Here is a 14660-nt window from a genome sequence, read left to right on the forward strand (position 1 = left end):
CGGGTCTCTTACATGTTTCTCTCCTTCAATCTTCTTATCGGCCACCTGCACTGCTTCCAGGTATTTAAAATGCAGCTCCATCAGCCTGTCAACCTGGAAGTGAAAGGAAGCCAGAAACACACACTGCTGACACAGAACTGGGATGGAGACTTACAGACCAAGGACCTGCTGCTGCCTGGACAGCAATGGCTAGCAAAGCATCCTGAAGCCCTGCTGCTTTTCAAATAGGGAGTAAGAAAACTAACTGGGAAGACAAGGGGCAATGTGCCCGACAATGTTTCTGAATCAATCTTACTTTAAAACGTGACCTGCAATAGCATATTCACAGTGGCAGATAATATTGCATGATGGCAAGCAGCGCTTTTGTAAAATAGCAAATTGGAGATAGCGGCGGCGATCATATTTCAAACCTCTTTGGAATTCCACTTCTGGTGTTGCTGGAGTGATCAATAGGAAAGCCATTATCCTAGGGCAATCAATACCTGCAGTGTCTCAGATTCTTGCCTACAGTATAGAGATTTTAATACGGCATATGTGCGTGCACGTGGGATAAATACACTGAAACCAAAGCAAATTTTACCCTTGGGGGAATAATAATAAAGCACAAACAAGGCTTTCATTTTCTGCCACATTTAAAATTCCAGTTGTCAAAACAACACAAAATTAATTAAATGCTTACTTAACGAACATACATCATTTACTTAAGGCTAATTTGTCTTTTATACCAAGTACAAAGAAGTTGTGTGTCTGTTCCTATATTTCAGTTTGGAAAGGTAAAGTGGAGGATTGGACGAGTAAGAACACATCTGAAGACTACACCTTTCGGAAAGGCAGCTTACCTTCTCACAGTCGTTCTCTGTGAATTTGCTCAGGAGACGCGTTCTCTGCTGGCCCTTCAGGTTCCGCAGCATTGTGGCAATAATGGAACACACATGCTCTGGAAGGGTAGACCAGTGAATATTAAAAACCTTACACTAAATCAACAACAATATATACATTTAAAGGACTGACTTTATTCTGCTTTTGCATGTACTATATTACGGTAAATAATGGGAGATATGAAAAGGGTTACGATGGTTATAATAGTACAACATATGCACAATTTGAAGCACATTAATATTTTAAACACCATCATTTATTCCCTCAACAACAAAAAACAGATGCAAGTTAAAAACTGGAGAAAAAAAAAAAAACACTAAAAACAGGGCTCTGGATCAGTCTGCTTTCACAGCACAGCAGGAGTGTTGGAAAAACATTGTTAGTACCACAAGGTCAGCATGCTCAGTACAGAAGTTCCAAAAAAAAATCTTTAGTTAAAACAGGAGTGAGAAATAAAATACCTTAAACTTTTCCTTGATTGATGTTGAACAGCTTTGTAAAGCCCAAGTCAATACTTCAAATTCTTCCTTTATTAGGATTGGCGACATATGGCAAGTGAAAGGCGGCCATATCAATTTTCAATAAACTGAGGCTGTTACAGTCAGCTCTTCTACCCATCATGTTTGTACTTGAATTACATCCTTCATGGTTATAAAAGACCCTTCTGTACAGACAGCAGCATTAACTGGCTAGCTTGGGGGCAGGAATGCTGAGCAGCAGCAAATTCAGTATTGGTTTACCTAATGAATTTGTTTGTTTGGTGATATCAAGTGGACAGTCCTTAATAAAGTATATATGCTGCTTCCTACTGAAGCCCTGTCCTCAAGCAGGTAAGGCTACAATGAACCTCTTATACTTTTCTTTAACAAACAACCAGGTATCCATAATGCATTTGTGGACTTGATCATAATTGCGTGAATGAAGATACCTTCTTTAAATTAGGCATTGAGGTTGGGTTTGGTATGTACTTGGATATGAAGCCTCCAAGGAACACCTCAGTGTTTATAACACAGTAGGGGTCGACACTCAACCCATGCTAGCCAGAGAATAGGAAACTTCCCACAGCATTCCCATCCTGTCCTTAAATCCCCTGCAGGGACTGAAATTTGCAGTACATTAAGAATGGTTCATTTACTAGTAACAAATTACACATTACAGTCCTCATTGGAAGAGCGGGGTGAAAACGTGCCCAGTTCGTCCTCTACTCTCGAGGAAGCCTGGCAAAGGGAACCATGTGGCCATATGATTAAGACAAAGAAACTGGTTTTACACAGGCTAGGAGCTTTTCCAGACCTTGATGCTGCAAACCAGAGAGGTTTGGAAACTACGAGTCTATGCATCTAAATTGAATCCATTGACATCTTTAATAGAAAGTCAGGGCAATGCAAATCTGTGCACATATTTTTCTTCATTAAAACTAATAAAACAAGCACTCTGTTGCACATAAATCTCCTTGCATTTACTTGCTCTGAACAGCTTCCTGTTAGTATTGCTTATTCTGATTTGTTAGTGGTAAGAATTGATTTAATGTTGCATCGCTATTTCTTTCAAGCTGTGTCGTATTGAAAATGGGACCTGTTTTTCCCATACATGCTTACTTGACATTCAAGTCGAGTATGCATTTGTTTCTGGTACAAAAAAAAAAGTTCCCACTTTTTTTTTTTATTTGATTTTATTTGATTTTATGAATTAAGGAATTCACTTTCCTGCTGTCGCACTATCCATTATAACACCCAAGACATTTTTTCTTCATGTTTTAGACACTTCGTCTTGGTTGTCTGTAACAAGACTTAGACATTATAGGATATTTAAACAGCCTATAGCAAGTTGTACACCTGCTTTAATCCCATCTACTATCACTAATACCCTAAGGACAGACTTGTCCTTGGGGACAGCCTGCTAACATACAAGATACTGCAGATGGGTTGGAAAAATACGCAATAGCAATGTCTAGTGCACAGGCCAATCCAGCTATTGTAGCTTCAGCTCTTTATATAACTCAATATTCCCTGTGTAAAACAGAGTTGCTGCTTTGAGTTTTGCTTGTACAGTACCTAGTTTCTAGCTGGTGGGAGTGAGCCATGAACAGGTACAGCGATTTGCACAAGGTCATACATTTATTCAGTGACGAGTGGAGCTTCATAACCAAGGTCTCCTGGCACACAAACCGCTAGACTGAATAATATAACTTGAAAGCTTTAATTATTTAACTTGGAGGTTTCTAATGATTTGTGAGGTTGCTTAGCAACAACTGCAACTGTCGATTTTATTACTTTTTCTGCAGGGTTTATTTATTTAAGGATAAATGACTTCAGCCTGAAATTTAAGCAGGATTTCAGTCAGAGTTGGTGAAAGTCTTTCAGACAGAGATGTCTTTGGCTTTAGCTGAGAGAGTGTTTTAAGAAGAGGTCCTTGTCAATAAAAGAAAATAAAGAAGTAGTCATCAACAGGCTGCTGAATCTTGTAGATTTTTAAGAAAAAGAAGCAAAAATGTAGAACCTAAAGCGTGACTTTTTGCTTAATTTTCAAATATAAAGTACAGGAAAGGAGACATACCAGTAGCTTGCAGGTTAAACCAAAATGAATGTGTTAACATGTATACATATAGCTACGGAATCAACAGCAGGCTAGAACATTATCCTCAGATTACACTAGTGTTGAGTGGTCATTTTGGTAAAATAAACAAATAGAGGATTTAAAAACTGTTCTTGTAACCAGCTCTGTTTCATTAGCTCACGTGAATGCACACACACACTATCTCCCAGAGACAGATTACTGCAGCCTTTATTAGCTTTGAAACAAACAGGCTGCTGTACATTTTCTGGTGAGAAGATGCTCCGGGTCAGGGAGTTTTTCAAAACCAGAAAAGAGCGAGGAAAAGAACTGCATTGCCTTCTGTCCTACCCTGTGAAGCTGCTGCTCAGTCGCCTCGCCAGCAGGAAGGACAGCAACATTACTAAGCACAGTGCAGGTCACCTAGTTTTTGCTCAAATAAAATAACGAAAACCATTACAGGTCCACTGCTGCTAGTACCTAACTTACTAAGGATATGTTGATGATGCTGTTGCCTATGTTTAAATATTGTATTTACTGTAAGATGATACATAATTCACACACAAGTTAAGCTAAGCTGTAGTTTTGTCATCTACATACCACAAGGACCACATTACATGTAACTGTACTTGCATGAAGATTTAAAATGCTGTGAACACTAGTAATTCCCAATGTTTTGGACTGTTGTGATCATGACTTGCTAGTTGCCACGATCCTTCAATTAAAATAAGCGATTTTCATTACGAGATTAGAAAAATGATCTGAAAAACACTAACATTTTTCAAATCAGATAGTGATTTTCAGTTAAGCCTGATCCCTGGTATTAGTGCCCTATGACAGAAAAAATCTAATACCCTGTAGTCTATTGCTATTGCCAAGACCCTACACTACAACAGTCTTTCTGAAAAGTAACTTTGTTGTGGAAAAGTTAAAAAAATAAAATAAAAAAGTAGGACAATGTTTCAATTTGAGGAATCAAGCAACACAGATTAAAATACACAAGTAGGTTAGTTAAACAAACAGTACATCCCCAGTCATGTCTATAAATGTAAAGACAGTCCTCTCCTTCCCCACATTCTCATACTCCGAATAACTTGTTCAAAAAAATGTATTACCAACTTGTATTAAAAAGGAGTGGCACACAGGTATGGAGGTATCGACGCCTCCATAGCAGTCACAGGGGACAAGAAAGCTTTTCAGCCATCCACTATGCTTGCCGCCCTTCTTTCAATGTCTTTACTGAACAAACTCTGACATAACTCGTGGTCAGGCCTTAAATTATGCTTTTTATGAAAACACGAGAAAAAATAAGAAATATGGTCTGTAAGCAGCTTAAACAAATTGTTATTTAAGCTCAAGCCAGCTTTTTTTTTTTTTTGTATTATTAATATTTCTGTGGTCCTATGGGATGCATTTTGATCAATGATGCCTGTGTCTGACAATCTCTAATTACATTTGCCACGAGTCACAGAGAGGAATGCTGATTAAGTGAGTGTGTGCCATGTGTGTCTCCGGCATTCAAGCCCAGCGTGAAGCCAATGAAACTGCACAGTGGAAACTGAGAAGTGTCTCTGTCATATGCTAATGGACAAGTCTACAGCAGGAAAAGACTACTCAGGAAATGTGTTACCTTAAGGAAAATCTGAACATTTGGTTTTCTGACCCAGAGATGAGCCATCAGCACCAACTGCAACTTATAATACAGGGTGACCCTTCATACCCGCAATGATATCCACTCCAGTCTTAAAATATTTAAAATGTATTTGTATATAGAACAGAACTTTGCTTTATTCCTTCCATTAATACAGCATTTTAAAAAGCTGTGCTGTAAAGATATTTGTATATACCAACGGCCGTTTTAATACAAGTCAATTTAATCACTTCATGTTGTATGCAAACGTGGTTTTATTATTCCGTCATTAAGTTCTCTATATTTCAGAAGGGATTTTGTGGGGATCAAACTTGTTGTTTATAATGTTTGAGATTGGTTTTTTTCCTTATTATTTTAATCCTCATTTGCAGATGCTCATAATTAATGAATCCATAAGAGTACATTGTGCTTTCTTAAGCAATATTTTTTTTTTCCTCTTTAATTAATAAATCAAAAGGAAATGAAGGTCTACTAACTCCTCCAGGAAAGTGCTTCAGAGATGCCACTGTTTAACCAACCCACGTGATTAGAAAAGCGACAAGGACTCCATGTTCAGGTCAAACCTGCTTTTTTTAGTTGATTCCTCATAGAATCCTCTCCCCCCAGACAAGAAATAATAAGAGCTTTACCAAAGTAAATGTAATTCCTTGAAATCTTAGTTGTTCTGTGTCAAGTGTTTTCTTACTGAGTTAAGATTATCACAAGGCTGCTACCCAGTGGAGCCCCAATATGGATAACGGACAGGAGAACCCAGAATAAGGCATTGCACCTCAATGGGCAGACCACTCACAATGGTTCTGAAACTAAATGTTACCAGCCTGACGTTTCATAATGCAAACGTGTGTTTGTGATTTACTCATTTAGAATCTTCCAACCCAGAATTCAGAAATCACACTCTTCAGGTCATAGCAGAGCACAGCCCACCCAAAACTGTTTTCAGTCGGTCTGCAGCCTTGTAGATTGACAGTGCCAGGCCAACAGAGAATGCTGCTCTAGGGCCCTTATCTATGCTTTCTATTCTTCTGTTGTTGCACGTCTGAGATTAATTAATTTTGTCCTAGACATGAGGAAAGAGAAAACAGAAAAAGCTAATCTGTTCACCTTGGGCGGGCTGGAAGAACCAAAAGGCATTAAATTAGGGGAAGACAATTTCTTTGCTACCTTCCAAGATCACTGTTTTTAATCACACAGCAATTATGCTGGAGGAGGGAAAGGGGGCTTTCAAATCTGAATGGCTAGAAAATACAATTTTAAAAAAGGTACACAGCGCTAACAGTGCAGTTCCAGCCAATTTTACCTAATATGTATTTACTTACCTTCATGCTCCTTGTCAGAGAAGCCAGCTTTCTTCATTTTCTTGGGGGTTTTCATGAAGAGGGGAAAGATAGTCCGTAGCCCCAGGATGTCTACAAACTTGCGGCAGTTATCTGACCCCTCTGGGCCAATCATGGCATGGTCCAACAATTTGAGGGCACTTATCCGAGACGTCTTCTTCTCTCTGTGGGGGTGAATGCACAAGCGACTCAGAAAAGGAGACTATGGGGCTCCAGAAAAAAAAAAACAACAACAAGTACAGTAAGCTAAAGTGAAATCAGAGGCATACTATCAATGTCATTTTTTAGCAAGTTTCTTGAAGAAAATCTGCTAAAATCATCCAAAGAAAACTAGAAGTTGAATTTTTAATTAAATTCAAAATATGAAAGTGAATCCGCTTAAATCACAAGAATACTAACTTGTCCTATAGTGATGTAACTTTAAAAGGTTATTGCCATAAAGGCTTTTACTGGGAAGAAAAAATAGTGACTGCTCCTGACCTTTACATTTTATATTCTTTTTAAAGACAGCAAAGATACAGGCTGCCCTTAGGTGGGATTTAAATACCATGTATCTGGGGATCCACGGAGAAAGGGCTAAGCTTATGGAGCACTCAGGAAGAACAACCTTTACACATAAAAGTTATAATCATTATCTTAAAAACCCAGAACTGTCAAAACGGAGATAACACATTCTGAGAGGGAATTGCTATGCCAACAATGCGTGCACTTTCTTCCACCCAGCCACCACTACCATGTGTGAATTAGACACAACAAAGATAACATCCATTCTACTTTGGATTAAAATATTTTCAGTCCTCCCAAGACTAAGCAGATTCAGGCCTCAGATTTATTAGTTTCTGCAGTAGGGTTGTACCAATGACTAAGTAGGGAGCTCTATTCCCCTTGGAATCACTGCTCAAAAAATGTGTGTGTATATATATATATATATATATATATATATATATATATATATATATATATATATATATATATATATATATATATATAGCATTTCATTGCACTGGGGAAACTGTTCTGATGAGCTATAATCAGTAGCGTTAACCCATGCTTCTTGTAAACAGTAGTTACTGAAAACACTGCAAAACTCCACCCATGTCCTTCCTTTCACAAAAGGTCAATGCAACAAACACATCTGTGACACCAAGTTAATATGCGTAGAATTTATTTCCCAAGGACAGCTAAACTGAGTTGTCGCATCTTATTCAAGTTAGGAATGTCCAGCTTAATTATTGGTACTGGCGAAGAAGGCAGGAGGATTATTTTCCTTATCGGCTGGATGCAACACTGACCCAAATGGTGCTTGTTTATGGCTTTTTAACTGAAACATGTTCTTCTGAAGGCTGTCCGAGGAGAAACTGTATTTGACCTATGTTTTTTCTATTGATCAAAGACAGCCTTTCGAAGCTGGTGACAACTCATTACCATGAATACAGGGCTCCAGATAAGACCCGAGGCAAGTAATTCAGTGAGTGGCAGAGCCTATCTCAGTCAATCTGATGGTAACACAGCCCTATTCTTCCAGTGCTGTGAAAGGGTTGATGCTATGTTTGCTATCTGTTCTGTTGTCAGGCTCCTTGACTGAGCTTTCATGAACCCTGAGCTCAAGTTTGTATTGTTCTTATATTACATGCACTAATTTATCAGTGCTGTGTGTGACATGAGAAAAAGGGAAACATGGCCTTGATGCCACTGTTAAATGTTTTTTATGATCATGCATTCATTATTACCTGATCCCAAATGGTACATAATACCTGTAGCTGGTTTAAAAGCTATACAGAACAAAAACACATAGATGCTAATATACACACACACACACACACACACACACACACACACACACACACACACACACACACACACACACACACACACACACACACACACACACACACACACACACACACACACACACACACACACACACACACACACACACACACACACACACACACACACACACACACACACACACACACTCTTTTCACTAGGCTCTCCTATGGTATTTCCAAACCAATGTCCTTTCACTATCAACAGTCTTCAAAAGACCCAGTCCAACATGTTTTCCATAAGTAAGAAACATTAATGAGTTATTTCCTGGTTGCCATTTGACATTACTGAACAAACACCCTTGGTTTCTGCAATTGGTCAGCAAACTGAAAGGGTGACTGAGGTGTACCCTTCCGCTAGGTTAGAAACATCATCAGATTCTCATAAACTTAGAATGCAAGATGTTAGGAGAGCAGCGTGCTGGGTTCAACTATTACGGACAACTTAAGAAACATTCAGCCTTACTATAATTATCTATTGATTTTGAGCTCTACCAAGTATGATTACAGGAATATTTATTCAGCGAACATCAGACATTAAAAAAAAAAAAAAAAAAAAACACCAGAGGCATGATTGGAGTGGCAGGCTGTGTTTTTTTAGTGATTTTTTTTTCTTTCTGTTTAAGGTCAAGTAGCTCATTTCTGTCAGGATGTAGCTGATTAAACTGTCAGTTTTGTAATCCCTGCTGGAAAGTGGGGCTCTGTCCTCTGAATCAGTAATGGAATACTTGTATCACTGGAAGTCAGACTCATATTGCTATAGTGTGTCGATATGCTGCAGGCTTTACTCGACAGACCAAAAAATTTATTCACAATAACTTTCTAGATGGATTCTGGAAGACTGTAATATAACCCTCAAACTCAATCACACAATGACAATATGCTTTATTTAAAATTAATTTATCAACATGCATTTCATTTATCCAAGTGAAAAACAAGGTTAATTCATGTCTCTGTAAGGACGATCATAAAAACATCTTAATCTAGAATGACTAATCCCACAACAGCTCAAAAGAGCAAAACATGTACTTGCTAGCATTAAACTGTATTTATTGCCTGTTTATTTCTGATGTTATTATTTTCAGTATGAAGAAAACAGATGCACATTAATTACAAATACTTCTAAAATGTGTATTTTTTTAAAAATATAAAATAAGGTAAATGAAATCTAAGTAAATGCTTGTACTGAAAACACTTGCTGAAACATTAGATTAATAAATTTCTCAGATTTTTTTTTTAAATGAAGTGTTTAAGTGAAGCGTGTAAAGTAGTTGTTCTTGTTTTCCTTTCCCTCCTATGGCACGCAACTTACCTTAGCATGAGGTTCATGAGCTGCAGACCCTCTCCCTTCAGGAAGCGTTCCCGATTGGATGCCAACATGAGACAGGAGCACAGAGAGACAAAGAGGTTCTCCATCATCTCCTGCTCCTCTACGGTGGACGGATTGGGCCGCTTGAACACCTGACAAATCCAGTCACCTTTATTAGACAATAGTTTTATTTAGGACCCGTCTGTTGACAATACAAATCTAAGGTTTACTTTATATATAAAAAAAAGAAATAAAAAAAAATGATAATTGATATAATCCTAACCAGTGTATAAAATTACTGTAACTGTAGTCTGGTCTTATTTAACTTAGACTGACACACTCTACCTACAGATATACATCTTACTGTATTTCTGTGGACACCGATACATCAGGGTGGTTAAAGTAAATGGGGGTTGGCTTAGCTTGCCATTTACAGAGGCCGACAGAAAATACACTCTCATCTTTTATTAGCCCTCAGGCTGCCATCAATGAAAGTACTTGTTTCTGATATTCCTTTACCAAACAAATGAAACACATGTCATCTATCGCAGCTTGCATTTCAATCAGAGCAGGGTCTTTCTTGTGGCAGGCATTTTGATTAATAGTACACTGACCAACATGCCTTCATGATCGATCATGCACATAGCAGATAACCCTCATGTTGTGATTTGAGCTCAACAACATTATTTCTTTACAAATTCTGCATGCGTCTAGACTTGTTATATAATATTAGAAAAATATTTTGTAAGGGGTTTAAAGCAACGGGCATTAAACTCAGAAGGTACACAATTATAAAAAAAAAATTAAAAAAAAGTAAAAAAACAACTTTTCCTTCAAATGTATGTTTATAAATATAATGAAATAAACTGGGCACACAGATGTGCCAGTTTGGATCACTTTCCAGTTTTGATACATTATACATGTTTTAATTAGCCTTATTTATTTTTTCTACAAATGATTTTCCACATACTAGTTTCTATTATGTTATTGTATGTTATATGTTATATGTTATATTATCCTAGGTGAGCGAAATTAGGGAGAGAATTTAACATTTGGAATGGATTGCTTAGGAATTGGTTTCAATACACCTTTCCATTTACGTGGAACAGCCAAGAGTCAAATAACACGACCCTTTCATGTTGCTTCCTAACACAACAGAATGTATGAGGCACGTACTTTAACTGAAGGCACTTTGAAAACCTCTGCTGTATGCTAACTTCTACTGATGATTTGCTGACAGCAATAGCAAACTGAAAAAGCGATTCTAATCCCAAGGGATCTGCTATGCTACTGCAGTTCAGTACTGGGTCTCAAAAAAAAAAAAGGGTGCTTGAAACCCCTTTCAGCGTACTTTTAAAAGGCTTTCTCCAAGAACCTGTGCTTGGAAAATACAGGTGGGAATGCATCACTGAACCTGTGCCCTGTCATGATCAGCTATCTCTTATCAACCATGGCTGTACTGCATTTATTTTTTTCCGCACAGCTCTGAAGTTACAACATGCTCTCTCTGATCCTCCTGTATCTCTGTTCAGCCTGTATAGGTATCCAATGCCAGAGATGAAAGTAATATTGTAATCAACGTTCTGTTATAAATTAGGTCTATTGGTCTATTTACTGTAGTGTACTACTAAGATGGAGAGATGCGGTTCATGAAAGACGCATGTATTATGCACCTGGACTACAGGTTGGCATTTATAGTTATGGTTAGTTCTGAGTCTAACAGATCTCTACGGTTACATGCAAGCAACAAAGGAAAGTAAGTTAGTTTTGGGCAATCAAGTTATTTAATAACATACTGTTTTGCTCCCCTGCTGGCACCAACCAAGTTGAGAAACACGTTTGGTGCCGCAGGGAGGAGAAACACAAGAGGTACTTACAGAAAGCTGTTACAGTAAAACGTCGATCCCGTCCAGTTCTCCCAGCAGATCCCTGGTGTCTGCAGGACAGACAGAGAGGGGAAAAAACAGAGCCAGGTTGTCAGGATAAGAAGCTTTTAACATTGGTTAATCAACACAAAATCAACAGTACAAAATATGCACAGGAAGAAAATAGCACGGCGCAAAACGTTTGAAACCAGACAGAGTATCTACACAGGACTCTCTGTCAACAGTTAGTGAGCATTTATAATATACAGGCTAATAGCAATAACTATTTGATGGCACACATTATCAATGAATTACAACAAAATTGCATTTAAACGTTTGAATCTCTTCAACACATTGCAGCTATTAGCTTCTTGTCTACTTACTTTCGTTGTTCTGGAGCAAGATGGCTAGGATTTCACTGCAGTACAGCTTGTTTGCATCAAATGGCATTTTTGCCTGTTGGAAAGAAAATTGTTTAGCATTTGTTTTTAAAAGCATCCATAAAAGATGAAACAAGATGTTTAGTTACCGTGTCACAGTTTCACAAAACTAGAGTGGTCTTTCAGTGGCGAGAGACCATCTTGCTAAAAAGTCCATTATGCCAAGGACATAATTTTGCTCTAGGAACAGATATGTACAATACGGGAAACCACTCCACAAAACCACCACTGTTCTTGGACTAACAAATTCCTACCTTTATTCTTTTTAACAGCCACTGCATTAGGCCCTGCTGAGCAGCTTCTGTGCACATTCCAGGTCTGAATTCAGCCACATTCTCAATTATACCTTTAGAAATATAAAAAAAAAAAAACTGTATAACAGATAAAAAAGGAATTTCACATACCACTATCCTTCATCCTCCCAGCTACTATAAACTGATCGCAAAAAAAAACAAAACTTCCAACTTCCAACGCTGCCTAACAGCTCACAACTCTCGACTACACTGGACTATATGCCACCCAGTTGTTCCAGTACTTGCATCAGCTTGTACTTGCACTGATCTGCTCCATACCTTGCCTTATTCTACTCCTGCTCTTAATTATAACTATATCGGTACTTGATTTTACTCTTATAGGTATCCGTAGTCACGTTTTTTGTAATTGCTCTTATTTGAAATCGTTCTCACCCATTTATCGTACTTGCTATGTGCTCTTACTGGACTTTATTCATATAAGCAAAGATTTTTACTATAAAAGTTAACTGCTCTTAGCCGAACTCTCTCTTTAATGTAATTATTTATTGTATTATTTACTTTGCTTTCATCTGAATTTGATCTTATTTTCTACTTATTTTACTTTACCTTATAACTGCTCTTATCTAATGTGATATTCTGTAATGTGACACTTTGTAACAAAAGTCAGTCGCCCTGGATAAGGGCATCTGCTAAGAAATAAATAATAATACTAATAATTTAGGATGAACACAAGGGTCATGATTAATGTAACCTAAAAGCCAAAGCAAAGCAGACAGAAATGTAATAAACTCCTGGTCACACAAAGCTCAACCACAATGGTCTTTTAACAGTGACCACTAACACTGGCAATAGCGGTAGTCACACTTATGAAATCCTCTTGTTGGAATCCCAAATAGAAAGCAGAAAGGCTCAACTGTATGGAAAGAGCTGACCTGTAAACATGAATTCATCCTAAGGGAAGCTTTGTTGTCTGCTTTTCAGCCCAGGGGGAAAGAAAACACACGCACGCACGCACGCACGCATGCACGCACGCACGCACGCACGCTTTTCTTTGAAGCAAAGGAACTTGAGAGTTCAGTCCCTAACTCCAGATAACTCTTCAGCAAAAGGACATGCGACTGGGTACTGAAAGAGACCAGGCTGGAAGCTGCATTGTAGGTTGTCTTAAAACTTTTTATCTTCTTTTTACATTCAGTAAGTGTTCTCTAAGCACAACTGGCCTCCACAAACTAACCCACTGCTACTGTATAATGTGCCTCAAATAAGTTTACTTACTAAATCTCCATTTTGTCCGATAGACATCTGACTACCAAGGCGTTCAAGGGACAAACTTTATCTTGTACTTTATACTTACAATATACTGCTAAGTGTGTGTGCAAGCAGAAGACAGGTGTGTCTTCCTGCATTTCCTAAATTGCATTTTAAACTGGTGGGGTTCGAGTGTACACTCTCTTACTTACCAAGTGTGTTGTAGACGCCATCTGCCTCCTCCTTCACCTGCTCATCTAGCCGCTCCATGTTCTGCACCAGTAACGCCACCACTTGCCCCTCCACCTGAAACATGGGAAATGCATCACAGTGCTGAACATGTACCATGGCTGGTTATTTCCCTCTGGACTGCAGAGACTCACAACTCAGCTTCCCTGTTCTGTTCAATCCACAGCACTGGTATCCTCATGCTGTTCATGTCATGGGACAAATCCCTAAATCATCACTTATTACAGTCATCTCTAAACTCTAAGCAGAAAGAACATGCACTTAAGAGATATTAATTAGGTGAACCATCTCTCATGTCAAGTACATTTCTAATATATGCTTTAAATTGGAGTATATGTCTGTATCAGTCACAGTGACTTATTTTTATTTAATAATAATGAAGTCTAAAAACAATATTACATGTTTTCACCAATATATACAGAAAAACCAGAGAGATTGTTCAGTCCTTCTAAAATACCTTAAGGAACACCGACTTAACAATAATCACAGGTGTCCCCCAACTTTCTTTTGATACCTTTAGAGAGGTTATTCTTTTGTACCTGTAAAAATACTACTGCTTTCAATACTGTCCGATTGCAAACGCAACACAAACCCGTCTTAGCGGGCGCTATGGTTTATTTTTATGTAGAGAGAAGAAAAATTATCACGTGCATGAAAGCATATAATTGCCTACTTTGTTCTCTTACAATCACCCCCCTTTTTGTTGTAAATGGTACATACTGTTATCAGAGACACAAGCGGATGTCAGTGTTGCACTCAAAATAGCCACAACGACTTATCTGCAGCATTCATGGGACAGAACATTTGTGTAGGTGCTGCAGCCCCCCTGAAACCATCTTGCAGCCCCTAGTTTGGGAACCCCTGACCTATCACTCCAAGAAAGATCAACTGAAAAGCACACCTGCTGGGTTAAGACATCCACAGTCCACTCAACAATCTGTTACGCACAGCTAATTGCTAATCTCATTTTAATATCTGACATGGGGAGAGGGCTTTCAAGTATAATAGCATGTATTAAATTCGAAGGAATGCGGTAAATCACAGCTAAT

General features: G+C 38.2%; 1 protein-coding gene across 1 annotated transcript in view; it reads right to left on the reverse strand.

The window, feature by feature from the left end:
- The window catches only part of LOC121298498 (beta-catenin-like protein 1), a 30801-nt gene that overhangs the window by 10027 nt on the left and 6114 nt on the right, over positions 1 to 14660 (reverse strand). Inside the window, 8 exon segments of the mRNA XM_041225642.1 lie at positions 13 to 93; positions 840 to 937; positions 6400 to 6581; positions 9559 to 9707; positions 11433 to 11491; positions 11804 to 11876; positions 12115 to 12206; positions 13575 to 13668. Of these exon segments, the coding sequence (XP_041081576.1) occupies positions 13 to 93; positions 840 to 937; positions 6400 to 6581; positions 9559 to 9707; positions 11433 to 11491; positions 11804 to 11876; positions 12115 to 12206; positions 13575 to 13668 (828 nt within the window).

Source organism: Polyodon spathula, chromosome 23 (assembly GCF_017654505.1).
Source record: "Polyodon spathula isolate WHYD16114869_AA chromosome 23, ASM1765450v1, whole genome shotgun sequence".
Lineage (NCBI taxonomy): Eukaryota > Metazoa > Chordata > Actinopteri > Acipenseriformes > Polyodontidae > Polyodon > Polyodon spathula.